This window comes from Vidua macroura, chromosome 11 (assembly GCF_024509145.1).
Source record: "Vidua macroura isolate BioBank_ID:100142 chromosome 11, ASM2450914v1, whole genome shotgun sequence".
Lineage (NCBI taxonomy): Eukaryota > Metazoa > Chordata > Aves > Passeriformes > Viduidae > Vidua > Vidua macroura.
The window spans coordinates 3,131,439-3,150,433 of record NC_071581.1 but is presented as its reverse complement, the minus strand read 5'-3'; the positions used below and the strand labels follow the sequence as shown (position 1 = coordinate 3,150,433).

At 40.0% G+C, this 18,995-nt stretch overlaps 1 protein-coding gene across 3 annotated transcripts; it reads left to right on the top strand.

Moving 5' to 3' along the window:
• The first annotated feature begins 105 nt into the window (after positions 1 to 105).
• Positions 106 to 18,923, top strand: LSM14A (LSM14A mRNA processing body assembly factor). Of its 3 annotated transcripts, none has more exons than XM_053987790.1 (10): positions 106 to 450; positions 8,090 to 8,253; positions 9,468 to 9,600; positions 10,571 to 10,690; positions 12,535 to 12,711; positions 13,022 to 13,084; positions 13,719 to 13,898; positions 15,348 to 15,519; positions 15,837 to 16,065; positions 17,124 to 18,923. In XM_053987790.1, the coding sequence occupies exons 1-10, from the start codon at positions 330 to 332 to the stop codon at positions 17,145 to 17,147; spliced, it is 1,383 nt and encodes a 460-aa protein (XP_053843765.1). In that variant the 5' UTR covers positions 106 to 329; the 3' UTR covers positions 17,148 to 18,923. The 3 variants fall into 3 exon arrangements, with proteins under 3 accessions (XP_053843765.1, XP_053843764.1, XP_053843766.1); XM_053987789.1 differs by having other exon boundaries at positions 10,568 to 10,690; XM_053987791.1 differs by lacking the exon at positions 13,022 to 13,084 and having other exon boundaries at positions 10,568 to 10,690.
• The last annotated feature ends 72 nt before the right edge of the window (positions 18,924 to 18,995 follow it).

Here is an 18,995-nt window from a genome sequence, read left to right as displayed (position 1 = left end):
CCACGACGTTCCCGCCCCCAACTCAGCGTCCCCGCCCGCAGCTCTCGCGAGAGTAGCTGCGCGCCCGGCATGCACCTGGCGGGCCGGGCGGGGGGGCGTTGTGAGGGAAGATGAAGGCGGCGGCCATGTTGGGAGCCGCGGGGCGCGGGCCGTGTTGAGCGCTCCGCTGAGGGCTGCGCGAGGGTTCCGTTGTGTGGGGAGCGGCGGCTCGGGGCGGCAGGAGCACAACGCCTACTACGACTCAGGGTCGGGCTTGCTTGGCTGCTTGTGCCTAGCTTAAGGAGCCCTGGGCAGCGGCGAAAGGGTGTCCGTGACCGAGAAGCAGCGCCATGAGCGGGGGGACGCCCTACATCGGGAGCAAGATCAGCCTCATCTCCAAGGCTGAGATCCGCTATGAGGGGATCCTGTACACCATCGACACCGAGAACTCCACGGTGGCACTGGCCAAGGGTAAGGAGGAGCGGGCCCGGCGGCGCTCGGGGAGGGGCGGGAGGAGAGCGCGGCCGCGGGACGGGATCGAGGCCTCGGGACCGGGATCGAGCGAAGAGCCGGAGCCGCGGCGCTGTCCGGGCGCTGGGGAGCCCCGGCGGTGGCCTGCAGCCTGCGGGGGCCCGGCGGAGCTCGATCAGAGCCCGCTTCGTCCCGCCGTCCTCCCGGCGGGGCGGCTGCGGGGGAGGTGGAAGCGAGAGAGGGTCTGGCTGTGAGAGCGGCGGCGCGACAGCGCTGCGAGGCCCCGCTCCCCCCCCGTGTCCCCCGCTCCGGGAAGGGACCCTCCGGAGAGGAGCCGGGGCTCGGCGCCGGGGCTGCTCAGAGGTGTTCCTGGTAGAGTGCAAGTATGAAACCCGCGACGGTAGAAGCGGTCCAGAGCTAGTGCGTGAAAGGGAGTAGGAGGTGAAGGCTGGAAAAAGGTTTTCTTTGCATCGTTAAGAATTCCAGACCTACAGGGCCGTGTATGACTGGGTTGCTCTGCATCTTAGGACGGCAGAGAGCTCGGGCCTGAAGGGAATCCTGAGTGCTGGATTGCCGACAAAAGCTGAACGTAAGCTGTTGATTTTGGAGGTGTATGGCGCAGTATAGATCGAAATGGTACGAGAATGTTATCGGTCAGAAGACACACAAACACACACACATATATATATACGCACATTTATATATCGAGAAAGAGAAGGGATCTTTGTGAATGTGTAAGAAAGTTAGAAAGACAGGTTTACTGAGAAGAGAGTTGGGGGCAAAAAAATATTTGAAACTGGGTGTCCGAAGGACTTAAGTGTTTCTCATGCATGATAATTCATTCTCAACGTAAAACATGAAGTCAGAACTTTTAATAACCTCTTTATAATAGATTCTGCAACACTCAGCATTCTTTTCCTTTACACGTCTTGCATCTGTGAAGTCTTGCTAAGTAACCCAAATTCATATGTAAAAGCAGAGAGTCTGTGCAGCCATTAGGTAAGAGGAAAAATTAGTCCTTGTGTAAATGAAATATTCGGGACAGAGAGGATTCCAGAGCTCGGTTCCTGGCCGATAGGAAAGGCTTAACGCGGGTCTGTTCCGTTCTGCACAGCTGCCCCGGGTGCTGGTGCATACCGTGAGTGTGTTCGCTTTCGCTGGCCTTTGTGGTTATTCCTGTTTGTGCGCTGTGTCACTTTAAGGCCTTCCCTCCTCGCAAGCAACACCCTCCCCCCGTTATTTTTTAAGAACTAGGTTACTCTGTTTTGTAAGTTGTGATACGTGGGCTTTGCAATACCTTACAGTGGGTTTGGTCCCAGCCTTGCACATTTCACTTACAGGGCAGTTAGCTTTCACTATGTAATTTTTACTTACTTCTAAAGTTGCCTTTAGGTTAAATTGCCTGGCTGGAGTTGCATTATCTACTTTGAAAGGACAGCTGGTTTTGGTTTATACAAGTAAAAGCTGGATATTGTGATTAAAAAGAAATGTTCAGAAATTTCAGTTGCATGCTGTGATTATTAAGGTTTGTACAAAAGCACATAGAAAAAGAATCCTATCCTTGAGGACCTTGTGATAGTCTTGTCCAAAATTAGACTGATTTAGTGCTGACCAAGGGAATTTTGCATGACTTCTCAGGAGTGGTTAAGTCATGTTGTGGTGTATCTGCCAAAGTGTACATATTTAAGATAGATCAAACTACAGTTACAAGTTTAATCTATGCTCTTCTCATAGCTCTCATCAGTAATGTAAATCTAAACCATTAAATTTGCTTTAATAAAACTTGGCTGAGTTAGCTGAAAAATGTGTATTTTGTAATAGTGTTATGATTCAGAAGAGAATAAACCAGTATTTCTAGACCACATGGAACCAAAAATCTTGAGATTAATGTGGAACTGCTAACAACCATATTAGACTGTAGAGCAGGTCTCTGTGCTCATGAGCAGAATGCTCCACTCAAGAGTATTCAGGTTTCTGCAGGCTTAGACCATTCAATGTATATGACAGTGTATATGTAAGGTGGCAGGTGTGCTTAAAATTATTGGCCAGGTCTGTTTGTGAAAGAAGCAGAACTTGTACTCTAGCTGTAAATATGTTGATCAGGTAATAGTTACCTCTTCTTCTTGTGCTGAGTCCAGAGTCAAACCAGAACTGTTCAGTGTGAATCTTGACCACAAATGTAATTTTTTTTTTTTTTGCCAGAGAGAGACAAAACATGGCCCCAAAAGACTTGATGCTTTTAGTTGCTGAGTAGTGTACTGTGTGTGACGTGACTGTTCCCTGAATTGAATGCAGGGCACCTCAGCATTATTCATATTCTAACTGAGGATACTGAAATGGTGACATAAAGTGCAAAAGTAGAGGTAAAGTCTGTTCTTGAATAACTACAGAATTGCCCAACCATAGGATTTGTGTGGACTAAACCAAAGTCAGAGATTTATCTCATGAAGTTGTATTCATGGAATGCCTTCATTCGTCTTAGAATGTTGAGGGTTTCAGACAGAAATGAGTTTTTTGGATTGCCAGCACAGACGGTATAGTCTGTGAAGACTGTAGTCCTTCCTTCCTGGGGGCAATCTGCTCTAGTTCTCTAATCAGCATTTTGTTTACAGCATGGTGACGTTTTCACTAAGCAAAACTTGTGGCCTCTGTCTCACAGTTAGAGAAAGATAGGAACTGTTGAATATTGAGCATAACATTTTTAACCTAAGCTGGAGTCTGATAAGGTGAAGTGATGCATCCTTTCACAAAGTGTATAAGTGTATAGTTATTTAAATAGCAGGGGAAACACCCATCCATAGTGGATTCCAGACACTAAGCAAGCTGTGCAGACATTTGAGGTTCTTAAATGTTATTGGTGCATATGTTTTCTTTAGATCAACAGCTTTTCAGAGACAGTGTCGGGAATCGAAACCTACTCACCTATTGTCAAGTCTCAAGTTAAAATAACTTGAAATGTCCTTCTAATCCATGGTTCTTGTTAACACTTAGTTTTTTAAAAAAATCATGATTAATTTTTAAAACATTATTAGGCCTAAGCAATTTAAAATGAGTTTGCAAGCTATGGTTAGTTTTCTTGCTGGGAAATGCTTGCTGCCCTACCTGGGGCTTTTACAGGATAGCCACAGTGCTTGATCTTAAATGTTGTGGCATTAAAAAGGAGATGTGATCTTTCATATTAGTTATACATAATGCTTTTCTATTTCAAGGCACTGATTTAGACAGAGTTATTTTTAATGCAGATAAGTTGTGTAAGAACAACATTTTGTGTCAGAAAAAGCTTTGTTCCTTCAACAACAGGGAATCCTTAGGAAAGTGAGTATAAAAACCAGAATTATATATTGTCTCTGCTATAGTGCATGAGTTCTCACTTAGCAACTCTTGGACCTCACTTAGCATTTGGGACCATGAAAATTGATAGATACTAATGAAACAGCTTTTGGTTATTTTAAGTAGTTAAACTTCTGGCATTTTCAACCATCTGTGATAGTGTTGTCCATGGTATAATGACACATCCAAAGGAAAACTTCCCTTTCAGACTTCTACAGAACATTATTTGCAACTGAAAGACTCAGAAATGCAGACAGAGGAAAGTTGAAATCCTGAGCTTGAGCTCATTCAGGGGTGGGAGCGGAAAAGGGAAGGGTTAAATTTCTATCAGTTTTTTAGGAATGTATTATTTAGTCAGTTAAGTAATATGCTCCTTGCATGTCTTGAAGTTTAGGGCCTGTGTGCCAAACCAAACTTGGGCACAGTATGTCACAGCAGAAAAATTCCTCTTGTCAAAGCCTGCTCCATCTCCCTGCAAGCAGGGGAATGCAGGCTGAGGTAATTGTTCTGGAGGAAGGAGCTGCTGTGCTGTGCAGGCGTCAAAGCATGTTTGCAGTGAAAGGGTTGTGATGTTTGGAGAGAGGTGGCAATTGAAATTACTTGTTTAGTTGTGGTGGTCTCGTTTTAGTAGCCATGCTCCTCCTGGTGCCTCAGGAGCAGGGAAGAGCTGGTTTCTGTGTTTGCTCCTCGGGGAGTGAAGAGTGTCAGTGTTGTGCACAGACTGAGCTGCCCGTTTGCAGGAATTCACCTTCTGGGGGAGCAGAGTCCTCTTGCTCACCGAGTCAATAGCTTCACTTCTGATTAACATTCTTCTTAGATTCCCTGTGTTAATCAACAGGTAATCATATCTATTAACTGACAGAGAAAGTTGCTATGTTGCCATTGAATGCTACAATAGTACACTATGGTAATGTACATTAAAATATCATATAGTAGTAATATCACAGTCAAAATCTGTACAAAAATTTGTTCACAGCACTTTAATATGAAGCTGGTGGAACTACTTGAGCACAAGTAAATAGATTAATAGGCTCAAGAGAGTCTATTTAGCTAGCTACTGACTTGTGTGTATTTACACTGACAAAAAATAAGTTTGCTTTTAACATGTACTGCTTGTCCTTTTGTTTGCAAGTCCTTAAGCCAGCTTTGCTCTTTCAAAAACAATCCTGAAATAGACAAGGTGAAATGAATAGATTTACTGCAGTTGTAACATCGTCTTTCACAAGACAATCTTTTTGTGCTTATTTTCATTTCCTCTCACTCTTCAGTGTTTTGCTATATATGAGCTACTGCACCTTGTTCTGGAGGAAGGAGATAGTCTGAGGAAATTCCCTAAGAGTCAGAGCTGGACAGAGCTCTAAGCCTCCTGCTGCTCCAATACCTCGTGCTTTTGACACTGTGGCAACTTAGTATTTCTGAGTATGAGAAAACATGGTAAAAGCTATTTCTTTCTAAAATCCTGCTATACTGCCCACTTCTAATATTAGACTTCTTACTTTCATGAGCTCAGATTGTGTTAAATCCTAATCTAAGTGAGGAAAACAGAAACTGTAAAGGTAGGTATGCCTTTGCGATATACAAAAAGTAACTTTCAACTCCTTAACACTACCCTGAAGGACCTGACCGGGGTGGACTCGTTAAGCAGCCCTTCCTAAGATCACCGCCCACGCAGTTCTGGTTCCTGCTTTAAAAGGAACTTGGGCTTGGAGTGGTTATATTGGTTGCTTGTGGTGAGAGAGCAAGTCTGAACTGCAAATCAGGGTGTTTGCTTACCCCTCTCCAGCAGAGCAAATCTTCATTGGATGAAATTGTGCTTGTATTTTGTAGAAGGCTGTGATAAAACCAGTTTGTTTTGGGGCAGGGGAGAAGTAAAGGAAGAGTCAAACTTTCAGTAGCAAGTCTTGATGTGTTTTCTTGATAAACCATTGGCAACCCAATCAGTGTCTTGAGTTAGCTGCATAGACAGTTGAATCTCTTGAAGATGAATTCTGAATTTTGGCACTGAAAAACTTCCTTTTGATGTTATAGTAATTTCACGGTGTGGAGAAACACATTGTTTTTTAACATACACTAAAATCCCTTTACTTCTTTCAGCACATCAGTAGATGAAAGTCTGGAGGTTCCCTTTTTTTTTTTTTAATTGGTTTAGAGTGGAGAAAGGTAATTGCTAGGTGTCAGAACTGTTCCTATATGTGTCATGGGACATTAGTATTAATATTAAAATACTTAGCTGTGTAGTGTAGCTCTGACTTAAATACTTTCAAAGCATGTTTCTTCCACAGTTCATCAGATTTTTGTTTCCATGTAAAGGCAAGATGCAACCCTCCAACTTACTACCCTTTCTCTGTGGTGTTGCTATAGAGTAGTTTCTTTGCTTTAGCTAGAAAGTAAAATCCTTTGGTAACTTACTGATCATACTCTGGCCATTTTTGTGCACCTTTGTAGACAAAATGGCTACTAGAGAAACCATTTCAATGTGGGACAGAGAGAAGCAGTACAAAATCAACTTTGGTTTTATCTACCAAGGCAGCAGATCAAATGATGGAATGAAAGTCCAAGATAATTTATTAGTTATCTGATAAATAGAGTATAAGATGGCCAGAAAGTAAAGGGTAGATCCATGGTCAAGATAGTGAAATAGAAGAGTCTGGTGAATAAAAAGCAATGGAATGAATTGACCCAGGAATGCACATGACCCACTGATAATGTTATTAAGCTACTGTGCATTACTTTGAGTTAATTTCTGCAAATTCTTAAGCTCCAGACACTTTTTTCTGCAGAGGAAAAGAAGACAGATTCCTTTCCTAACAAGGACTGACATTAACTGAACAGTGTGTGCCTTTTTACATTGCTCACACTTTGTAGTACCATTCAGAGCAGACTTTCAGATGCACAGAAACAAAAAAGATAATGAAAGTCAGCTCACTAGGTGATACATGAACAAAATAATTGTAACTACTTAATGTTATTTTTCTTTGTAGTGTGGTCATGATCTCTCTACCCCTGAATTATGCTTCTTAAAAAGATTTTAATACCTGACTGTTAAGCTCTGTTTATGCAATATCACAAGAAGCAGCAGTGATGGAAGATGGCTGGTGCAGCCTGAGAAATGACTCAGTATCACTTTATAAATCTCCATGGGAGACTCTACTTTTCTTGACTAATGATTCTGTGGCTGCAAATAAGTGCCTAATGATGTCTCCAAAATGTTGATGCATCTGAAAATGGAGGGAAATCTAATTCTGGTAAATTAAAGCAAAATACAGATTTTTTTTTTGTTTTTTTCTCAGCATAACCTGTTCCTTGCAAAGCAAACAAACACTCTCTAAAAGGCTGGAGCAAAAACAGTCCTAGTCCTGAGGGATTGTTAAAGCTGCTACAAGTTCATGAGATTTTGATTGAATGTGACTGTCATGATTTTGGGGGTTTGGTTTTTTGCCCTCTCTGGTTTCAATCCATTGTTCATAGTTTTTGCTTACACAACTAGCCCTTGGAGACAAATCTCTTCTTCAGTTATTTGTTTTATTTGATACTCACCCAGGGTTGGCAGTCTAAGGGTGGGGAAAGTTTCTGAGAGGGCAGTGACAGCAAAGTGATGGTATCCATGTACAGTGATAGTGATAATACATAGTACAAAAGGAAGAGCTTGATTGCCTCATTGCTGTGCAGTCAAAAAGCTGTTGGAATCCATACAAGGAATTTAATGTCTTAGTATGGTGCACACTAGGAAGATAGTTATGCCCCAGTGAGTTTGCTTAATTTGGCAGAGATCATATGAACCTTACACCAGCAAGAAGAATGCATTTTGCTTAGGAAAATTGTATATACATACCACAGAATTCTTGTTGTTTTATTAAATTTTGAATCTCTCAAGAAATTCACATTTGATAACATTTAATATTCCAGATTTTAGTAGTATTAGCATATTTTTCCTGTTTTGCAAATACAGAATAGGAAGTATGTAAACTCATGTATTCCTTGATTCATAGGATTGACTTACTGCCAAAAAAACCTGCCTTGCTGCTTCTCCTTACCTCACAAAACGGTTGAAATATTCAGCATGTAATTAATAGCATAAGTGATGTCTCAGTCTTTTGGCTTGGGTTTTAACTCAGATTTTTTAGCTTAAATTACTTGTTTGTCTGAGGAAAGTTGATAATGATAAAGACTATGATACCTATTCAATAAGGGTTTTCTTCTCAATTAAATTTTATTCTTTTTATTTAAAGCTGTTGGTCTGCAGTATATTTGAAACCCTTTTGTTGAATGTGGGATGTTTCATTCTTTTCCTCCCTTCCCACCTGTGCAGTTCGCTCCTTTGGTACAGAAGACAGACCAACGGACAGACCCATCCCACCTCGCGATGAGGTCTTCGAGTACATTATATTCCGTGGCAGCGACATTAAAGACCTGACTGTCTGTGAGCCACCAAAACCTCAGTGCTCCTTGCCACAGGACCCTGCTATTGTTCAGGTAAGTCAAAACAGAGCTGTAAATAATTGTTGCTGAAGAGGTAACTTGCTAGCTTAAGTGCTCTCTAGCCGAGTGTTTAAAAATTAAAGTGTTCATCACTGTAAGGTTCACAATCCAATGTAAAGAACTCTGGAAGGATTTTCTCCTTTTCACAGTCTTCAACTGTGAAAATGAAGGTTGAAATCTAACTCTAGCACAGTGCACTATATACCAAAGCTGCTGTCTTCAAAGCCAACTAATGACATTTTGTAGGTCTTGATGCCTTTTTTGAAAGGAACTTGGCTTAGGACACATAGTTCTTGGGAAGATCAGACTTGATATAAATAAAATGGAGTAAATGCTGAAATATCTCCAGATAATGAGTGGCTTTTGTTTGCTTGTTAGTTTTATTTTTGTTTTAATGTTCAACAGGCTTTGCTAACTATTACTTTAAAGTATTTCATCTAGCTGTGTTTTTAAACAGTCTTCATACTATAAGGGAGTTATTTGAATAGTGAATACTTGGTTTCTGAGGGGAAAGCAACCTACAACTTGAAGCCTTGAGATTTAATTAGTCTGTAATTTTGTAGTAAACAGACTGATAAATAGTTTTCTCAGAAATTTGTTGGCTTTTTGATTGTGCTTACGGAGTATCTTAAAATCATCCCTGAGAGCAAGAGGAAATCTTTTGCTTCAAATGGATGTCGATAATCCCGTAATGTAATATTAGTCTTCTGCTTTATCTATTCTGTAGGATAAAATTCTTGAACTACTTATGATGTGCCCTTGCATTTCTCCAAGGACTTTTATTAAATTTGGTGCAAGTCCCTCCGTCAGTTGTAGTGAAGAGTGGTAAAGTTGCATTCAACAATAGTGATAACCGTAGCCTCCTCCAGTATGCTTGGGTGTCTTTTTGTACCTGTGGGGTTTGAAACTTAAGGAAAAAGATAGGACACTTCCTAAATTTGACAACAAAGCTTATATGTGTATGTTGGACAAGAGAGTCCGGTGTCTGAGGTTGTAGGGAAAAGATTGCAAAGTTTTGTGTTTCTGTTTCCACAGGTCTGTGGTGTTGGAAGGGTAAAAGTGCTTTCTAAGCTGTGAAAGTGACACTTTGTGTTTCACTTGTGAAAGTGTTTATTTTAGAGTTTCTACATGTCTTGCCTCACAGAACTATTTCCTAATTTTGGTGTAAATATGAATTTCTGCTAGTGCGTTGTGTGTTTTGTCTTTAGTCTTCACTAGGATCTTCGACGTCATCTTCGTTCCAGTCCGTGGGGTCCTATGGTCCTTTTGGCAGGATGCCTGCGTACAGTCAGTTCAGCCCGAGCCCGCTGGTGGGGCAGCAGTTCGGCGCGGTGGGAGTTGGTAGGTTCATTATGGTGATCCGCTGTTTTCCTGGGAGTGAAGCTCTCTGTGTGCACAGACAGTAATCGCTGCTTAGAATTTCATCACTGTCTTATCCTAAGGCAGATTCAAAGTCTTCCATCTCTGTTAGTTCTGCAGTTTAGCTCCAAAGTAGAGAGTTCTTTGTAGTCTTTGCATTTTAAATCAAAATAATTGATTGAGAACTAAACACCTATCTCAAAGGGACCAGTACTCATTATATTTCACAAGTAGTAGAGGCAGCCCCTCCAGAAGTCCCATAGCTATGCCATTGGCTTGACCAGGTGCTGTGTGCCTTAACTAAGGATTTAGATTATTCAGCAACCATGTGCCAGTGCAATCCTCCAGCTGTTTGTGAGGTGTTAGCTAGGTGGGAAATAGATGCTGGAAATATTTGTGAGCTGCATGGGCTAGTTGTTCCTTTAGACTGCACATTCTCTCTGAGACTCACCAACCAACTTTCCTTCCTCCCTGGGAGTTTATTTCACAGTTTAGTTTTTCTCATAGGAACTTAGTCTCATAACTGTTCCGGCAGCAGTGTTACTCCTGGTACTGAAAATGTTAGCCATGCAAAAGAAAGGCTGTAGAATTGGCTGTAATTTTATATCAATTAATAAGATGTGGCAGTCATATTTTTTTGCTGAAAAGATCTTAAGTGGAAATATATACCAATAACATGTATGGCTTTGTAAGATGACTGCGTTTTGTTAATACTTGGGATGGTGAAGTTAGAAGTGCTCTTTTATTTTTCATTTTAGATTAAAAAATCAAGATATTAGTCTTACCAGCCTATGTGCATACATCTGTTAGATTAAACTAAAACTGTATGGGAGGGGCAGACTTACGTGTGCTCTAGAATAACTGCCTAATAAAGCTTCACTAATAATTTAGTGCTAATTTAAAAAAAAAGTCTAAACCAGATTTTACAACTATATTATTTCTTTCAAAGCAGGAGGTTCTTTAACATCTTTTGGAACAGACTCTTCAGGTGGTGCTAGCATGTCCCAAGGCACTGCAGTTGGTTCTGCATTTACAACAGATGCAAGATCACTAAAAACACAGATGTCTCAAGGTAAAGTCTTTTTTAGTGACTTCAGTCTTTTTTGATGAGTTTTGTCCATGTGGTTTTGGTGGTTGCCAGAAACTCCAACCAAACAGCTGAATTCTCTCATGAAAACACTTGGTATTAAACCCAGGAAACACTGAGAGGCTTTGTGTTTGCTCTTTAAATGTGTTTTCTCTACATCTTGGAGTGCTGCAGGTAGTATTTATTGTTTACATTTATTACACATTATATTTATTGTTTACACAATATATTTATTGTTTACATTTATTACACATTTATTGTTACCCTTAAAGCACCGTACTGAGAAGTAGGGCTTAATTAAGTGACATAGTGTTAGCAAACAGATACATGTGGAAATTCAGTATTTTGTTTTATTAATAACATGGCAGAACTGCAGACGCTTCATACTGAGTGAAATGGGAAGTCCTTCAGCTTAAAATATTAAAATATTTATTCCTAACTGTAGTTCTTCCATTCATGCATAGTTACATAGATGATATTAACAGCAGACCTGATTTTACACCCATAGAGGTGGTGACATGACTTTTAAGTCATCTTAATATTAACAGGAACTGTATGGGTAGTTTATGTAATATTGGAAAAAATGAGATTCTGGATGATACTTGAATGGCAAAGAAAAAAAAAATACTAAACAATGAACACCTTCACCCTCACCTTCATGCAAATGTTGTTAACATTGCTCCTTAAAAACCCAAACCCCATTATTTCCTGCTCTTCCACTATTCCTTGCTGTCAAAGTGTGTGCCGAGATATATTCCTAATGCTGTTTTTAAATTATGTAGTCATGTTAAAAGGCAAAACACAGCAAACAGGGTTTTTTTCCTAAATTCCAGGTGAGATTTGCATACTCATTAGGAGTGTTTCTAGGACTTGTTGAGTGGGTTGCCAAAAATAGGTCCTACTTTGTTGGATTAATTCAAGGGGTAAAAGTACGCTGAGCATTTCTCTGTTGAAAGAGAAGTTTGGTTTTCTGCAGTTAAAGCCTTACAATTTGTAGACATGTATGACTTATGCTCCAGGTGAGCATACATTCTGCCACAGCATTTCCTGTGGTTTTCTCTGAGTGTTTGCTTTGAGAAATATTTTTTTGTCTTTGTCATTTGCAAGTATGGTATGATTGGATTTATTGTTTTGTTCATGAGTTCTTGTGGGTTTGGTTTATTTTTTGTTTTCCTTTTGTTAGTTTTGTAATGAGATAGATAGAACCTTGTTCTTCTACTCACTGGGACTTGAGTCTTTTTCTAATTTCTTAGTAGATTTACCTATTTGATGTTGTAAACTTGTCTGGCTGGATCAATGGCTCCATTCTGAAGGTGCTTCTGCCTGCAGCCCCTCGTGCTGCACGTGGCCCTGTGTGAGCAGGGCTGTGTGGGGCAGCTCCCACAGCCCCTTCCCCGCACTGAGCCCAGCCCGTGCCGCTGTCCTGGGTGGCAGGGACCCTGCAGCAGCGCCTGAGCAGCGTCACAGCTGCCTTTGGGAGCAGCCTCTTCCCACTTGGCATCCCAGGGAGGCAGAAGGAGCACTTTTACCTCCAATCAATGCCAAAGTTTGATTCCACACCTAAATGTACGTCGTTAATGGGTTGGTAGGGATTGGGTATCCTAAACATTATTCTTTAGACTGAGGGAAGGGGCATTCCTAAACATCCTTTATTCTGAATTAGTACTCTGAATTAGTGGATCTGATGGTACAGAACTTTTTTTGAACACAGTTGTCTTGACTGCTAAGGGAAATAAACCTGTCAGTCTAGATTGGTTGAGACCAGTAACTCACCTCTGTAGATCAGAAATAACCTTGTGGGGTTTGGTTTTGCTTTATTTTTTGCCCAGGTCGTTCAAGCCCTCAGATGGACCATTTGAGAAGGAGCCCCACCATGGAACAAGCTGTACAAACAGCTTCAGCCCACCTGCCCACTCCAGCACCAGTTGGGAGGAGGAGTCCTGTACAAACCAGACCTTTGGTGTCTGCAAGCCAAAAATCCCTAGAGAACCAAGAGCACAGACGAGGTAGCTTTGGATAGTTTTCATACAGTTTAATTCCTTCCATACACATACAAAGTGCTCTTTTAAAGGGTAGTACATAGGAATTTTCCTGCTGTCTATTACTGCTAGGCTGGCCAGCAGAGATCTGGATTAGATACATATTTCTTTTTAAATTTAAGTATATATTCTAAATTCCTTTTTTTTTATCTTATGATTTAAACATGTGATTTACATTTATAGGTTTGGATTTTTTTAAAATCTGAACTATATATACAAAAGTATGATCAAAATACCTAATTGGATAAACAAATCATGTTTTTATTTCCAACTTTAGCTGAAGCACACAAGGTTTCAAGATCAGAAAATGAACTCAGAAATGAAAACAAACGACAAATTGGTAAATCATGTTTTGAGAAATAGCTATCATTACTTTCAGACCAATACGTTTTTTTTAAATTTACTAAAATACATAAATTATTTCATATTTTGCTTTGAGACGGTAACAACTTTGCATTGAGCCAGAAGAATACAAGCAAAAGAAGTCAGCATTAAAGAGAAAAATCTTTTCTTCTTGTTTTATACTAAGCAATCAATTTAAATAAAAATATAAATCAAGTATATGTTTATATCGGATAGATATATATATATAATATGTTTATATCGGATATATATACAGATTTATAAACATAATAGCATGAAGTAAAAGCCTTTCCAGAAAAATGCTTGACTGAAAAGCCACTAATATTTTAACTTGTCTTCCAAAAACTGTTAATGACTTCTAGAGAGTCTTTTTACACACAAATTTACTGCTGTTATGCTTTTTGTGTCATTGTCATTGTTACTGTAAGTGAATTTACAAATTACAAGCTGCTCTGATGGCACTTCAAACAACAGACATTCTCCTGCACTTCTGAAGTCCCAACCTGTTACCCCAGGAATTAGAAAGCAAACCAAAATCAAAACACCCTCCACCGTCCTCAGAGAAAAGCCAGTCCACAAAGCAAAACCAAACAAAATTTCCCTCTTTTCAGTTCCAGGTGCAGCTGCAGTACGGAGAGGCCGTGGAGGTCACAGAGGGGGCCGAGGAAGATTTGGTATTAGGAGGGATGTTCCAATGAAGTTTGAGAAGGACTTTGACTTTGAAAGTGCAAATGCACAATTCAATAAGGAGGAAATTGATAGAGAATTTCATAATAAACTTAAATTAAAAGGTAAAACAATTTTGGCTTTAGATTTGAGCATGGAAAAACTGTGTCTTGCTGTTTTGACCTTACCTTGGAGAACAACTCTTGAAAGGCATATAGTATTAAGTCTTGTTTGCAGTCATTAAAAAATAAATTCAAAAACCAATTAATAAGTAAACTGGGATCATATGTTAATTAAATACTTGGGTCACTGTTTGACTTTTTAACGAATTTTAACTAGCAGATATCATCTGTGAAGTTCTAACAAGTCTCTGTTTAAAATACAGATTACTTAACTAGAAGTCCCAATAATGTTTATTAAAGTTCTCTAAAGGATGCAATAAAAGAAAATCCGTGTTTTAAGTTTTCAGTTATTAGACCAAAATTATAATGTCAATTATAGACCAAAAGCAAAGGAGTTTGGGATCAGACCTTCACTGTAGTATATAGGAGAGTTTGTTTGAAAGTTTCTAGCATTTCCTTGCTTTATCTGTTTCCAGAGGAACACAGGAGTAGTTAAAAACCATGCTGCCAGCATTCATTTTCTATCAGGCTTCTGTTTTGATTACCTCATTCTCTTGTGACTGGCCACCTGCTTGTTGCACTGCTGCTATTTTTGGACTAAATTGTTGCAGGTTAATACAGTGAATTCCCTATTTCAGTGAATGATTGGCTAAAAGCTGGGAAACAAAAGGTGGGAATAAATGGTCAGATTTCAATGTAGGGTAGAAACACCAGTTGAGTCCCATAAGATCTGCCCTGGGGTGCTCACCTGTCTTTTTGGATCATTTTTCATTCAGTTGATGGTTTGCTGTTGATACTGTTTTTTTCAGAATAATAAGACGAAAAGGGAACAGTAACCATAAATAGCTATAGAAATGTTTGCGAGTGTGGTAGTTCCTGTGTGTGGTGTGGAAAGATTGAGCTGGTTATCTTGAAGTTTATGCAAAGCATCGTGAGATTTAAGCTGTAGACATTTAGGAATGAGATTTGAAGATAGTAATAGCTGCTGGTGTTGAACCGTCAGCTTTGTTTTCAGTACCAGTTAAAACAGTGAGTTGAACTTGAGGCATTATTAGGAAAGAAACATATCATAAAGTCAGAATGCTGGCCCTGCTTCTCAAAGGAGATGGCAGCAAAACCAGAAGACAAAGGAGAAGGACAACGGGGATGAACAAAACCATGGGATGGCTTTTAGGAGGATTCACTGAGTGAGGCTCTTAAGCCCGGGAAGGAGGTAGCTAAAGAGAGAAGAAAATAGATGGGTATCAAATCTGTTCTGCTGCAGGGTTTTTTGGTAACTAAACCCACAGGAAGCATAGAAGCCTCCAGACAGCAATACATCCTAATTTTCATGTCAAATTATTTGATTTCCACGTTAAATTATTTTTGTAGCATTCAATATAGTTCCTCTCTGAATGGGAATAACTTAACAGTGCTGGTTTTTTAGGCTTCTGTTTACTTTTTATTTTCCAGAAGATAAACTTGAGAAACCAGAGAAACCTGTAAATGGAGAAGACAAAGGTGATTCAGGTGTTGATACCCAAAATAGCGAAGGGAATGCTGATGAGGAAGATCCACTTGGACCCAATTGCTACTATGACAAAACCAAATCCTTTTTTGATAACATTTCCTGTGATGATAATAGGTATGGCCTGCAAGGATAAGCTTGTTAGTCTGCTTAATGCATGTTTATATCATAAGGTACTGTTAGTGCTACTCATTACAATCAACTCTGAATCAAAGGTGATTAGAGCTCATTTCCACATACAGCTGGCAAAAATAAAATAGAAATAAGAAGCACAAAATTTCTTTGTGGGCAAGTGCAATGTGGTCATAGGAAGGTATTTTAAGGTGTTTTAGAGCCATGTGATTAATGTATAGTTTTTCACCTCACAGGCTTTCTGGCACCTCTCCCTTCCTTCCCAAGCATTTCACAGCAATCCGTGTTGTTCTGTGCTGCAGGGAGCGGCGACCCACCTGGGCCGAGGAGCGGCGGTTGAACGCCGAGACCTTCGGCATCCCCCTGCGCCCCAACCGCGGCCGCGGCGGCTACAGGGGCAGGGGCGTCATCGGCTTCCGAGGGGGCAGAGGCCGGGGCGGAGCCAGGGGCGGCTTCACCGTCCCCCGCGGCTTCCGCGGCGGATTCCGAGGGGGCCGTGGAGGCAGGGAGTTCACTGACTTCGAGTATAGGGTAAGGTGCTCTTCATCTTACTGTGACCCAGTCCTCTGTTCTGGGAAAGGAGTGCTCAGCATCTCCTCCTTTTAGATTTGATGTTGAACTAGAATTTCTTGAGTGGTATTTTGCAGGGGCTCTGAGCTACTTTTATTGAAAGTCCGTTAATGCTGAAATTTTAGTTAACATGGCATCATTTTACTATCAACAACTAAAAACAAAGATTGCCTTTTGTCACATGCCCTGAGTAGCTATCTGATAGCTGGTATTGGGGAGGAGAAGAAAAAGAAGGGGAAAAAAAGTTCTACAGATTGAATGCAAGTGTTAGAGATGTAAATTGCAAGAATTTTTCCAAACAATATTGTAAAATATAAAGAATGAGAGGGAATAATTTAACTTGCTTCCATTGTGCAACAAACTTTTGAATTGTTTGTGAATGAGTTGGCACAAATCTTACAGACTGGTGTACTGGTTAGGATCAGTAACAAAGACAACTATCCAGATTGGTTCAGATAAACTAGGCTTGTAGAGTTGTGACTGGGACAGAACAACAATTTCTGCTAGTTTACTGCATGAGCAGTTAGAGTTTTGCAAACAAGAATCTCTGATTTTTTAATAGAAGTTTTAATTTTTTTAAATGAAAAAAAATAGGGGGGTACATCACAGCACGTTTCTCTCTGTTGTGAGACTTCCCCTCAGCTGTTCCTTGATTCGTTTTCAACAGTTTCAACAAAGAAACTTTGGGTAGCTGAACATGAATGGAAATGAGGGATTGAAGATTAGCAGTTTGAATTTCTGAACAAGAGTTTTGCTGCCTTCCAGTTGAGTAGGAGGTGGTGTAAGGGCTGAGGATTTGTGCTGTGCTTTGTATTTGGAGTGACGAGCTGCTCTACTCAGTGCCAGACTGAGGGGGTTTGACCAGATGCCAACCTGATCTCCTCCAGAGGTCTCGTTTCTGCTGCAGGACATGGGGAATAGCCAGCACAGCACAACTGCTCCCAGGGCTGTTGCCCAGATTAGTTTGTAGAGTTTGTTTTGCAAAATGAATTTTAACGCTGTGCTTTTGTTCCCTCTAGAAAGACAACAAAGTTGCTGCGTAGTCTACAAGAAAGCTACAAACCAGGTGAACGTCTAGATCTTCTTGAATCAGAGAATTAGTTTTGATCTCTGCAAAGAGTGAAGTTAATTTGCTGTATACTTGTCACCAGCACTGGGATTTAACTATTTAATTTCAAAGGGGTGTAATGCAGTTACTTTTGAGAAATGGCCATCTTTGAAAACAGTAAGCATTAAATATATTTGAGACAGAAGGATAAGTAATTTCTTATGTATAGTTAATTATAAGCAGTACTTCGATGGAGTTTTAAGTATTTTTTCATCACTGAAAGGATTTTTCTTATTACTAAACTGTATTTGATAATTGCTTCAAATTGTAAGGACAATGGTATGCAGAAGGCCGTCGATACTGTGAGTGTTTTGACCCACCGAAGGTTGTTTTTTGGAAATCCTGTAAAATCCCTTTTGAGGTAGTTGTTCTTGTTTCAACTAGGGTGCTGGACAGTAGAAACTTGCTTTGTCAGTCAGATATGTACACACAGTAAATACTGTTTCTTAGGCAAAGGAAAGTTTTTATATAGTTGTAAAATTCCATTATATCCCATTGCCAAAGAAACATTACAAACTTTGTATAGCTGTATAAAAAGCAACTACTTTTTTAAAGAATAAACATTTTTAAGTCGGTAAACATACTGTTATTGCAGAAAGTTGATATGCTGAAGAACACTGAATTAGTTGGGTTTTTTTCCTTTAGCAGCTTTTCAAGCTTAAATGTCTGATTTTATATTTAGATTATATAGAAGTTTTGAAAATGTTCTTCCATTACACAAAACTGGATACACACTTCACTGCTCTTGCAAGAATTTGATTTTGTAGTTTCTGGCATTTCACAGGATTTGACCAAGTTAAGGAGATATTTTCAAAAAAAGGAGAAAAGGAATTTTCATATGTCAAGATTTGCAATTAATTTTACTTAGTGAGAAATATTAACTTTTTTTAATAATGGACCAGGCACATGAGTTGGTGATTCTCTTGCAATGCCTGGGATAAAAGTCTGTCTCCATTTGTCAGTTCTTGAAAAATTAACTTTGTTGTAATACCTGTAGACATGAGCAATTTAAAGAATTCTTAGTGTTTGAAGTTGTTTGCATTTTGATAGACCGTAGCTTGGAGACATTGAGACTCTGGTTCTAACACCACGAAGTCACAAATGACAGTACGGACTTTTCACCAATTCTGGATAACTAGTTGCAACTTTCTGACATGCTGAAATAGAAACCTGGTCATTTGTGTCTGTGTATGTATATGAAGGCCACAGGAATAAAGGGATCCAAAGATTACATCACTTTGATCTAATTTGCTGATTTTTTTTTTTTTTTTTTTTTACTTCAGAATGTTCAGTGATGATAAAAATGTGAAAAACTGCACTGTTGAAAAATTGGAATATTTAAAAGTGGTTGATAGAATCTTAATTTTATAACTTTTGTATAGCACTACAAGGAAGTATTTTGTAATTGGTTTCCTTATTAAGGTCAAATATTTGACAGTTGTAGAAGTTAGATAATACTGTTTAGTAATGTTTTTGCATGTTTAACAACTGCCTTTTGGGATCCACAAGTCATGATTCTGAACACCTGTTGAGATTTTTGACCGTAGAGGCAAGTGCTGTCCTGTTGCAATAACTCTTTACTGTTTGAGGTGTTCCAGTTGTAAATACCCGGGCCGGAAGCCGCGGGCGGGGTAAACCCTGCGTATGCTCGCCCCGCCCGCCCAGGCTTTCTGTTTTTTTATTTCAAACCAGAATAAACTGTTCAGTCCAAGCGGCACGGCGGCCGGTGTTTGTTGTGCGGGGCGGGCTGGGCTGGGCTGGGCTCGGGCACTTCCTGGCGGGA

Coding starts and splice junctions, on each gene's coding strand:
- LSM14A (XM_053987789.1), top strand. CDS start 330: ATGAGCGGGGGGACGCCCTACATCGGGAGCAAGATCAGCCTCATCTCC. Junction 8,254..9,467: donor AGGACCCTGCTATTGTTCAG/GTAAGTCAAAAC, acceptor TTTTGTCTTTAG/TCTTCACTAGGATCTTCGAC. Junction 9,601..10,567: donor GTTCGGCGCGGTGGGAGTTG/GTAGGTTCATTA, acceptor TTTCTTTCAAAG/CAGGAGGTTCTTTAACATCT.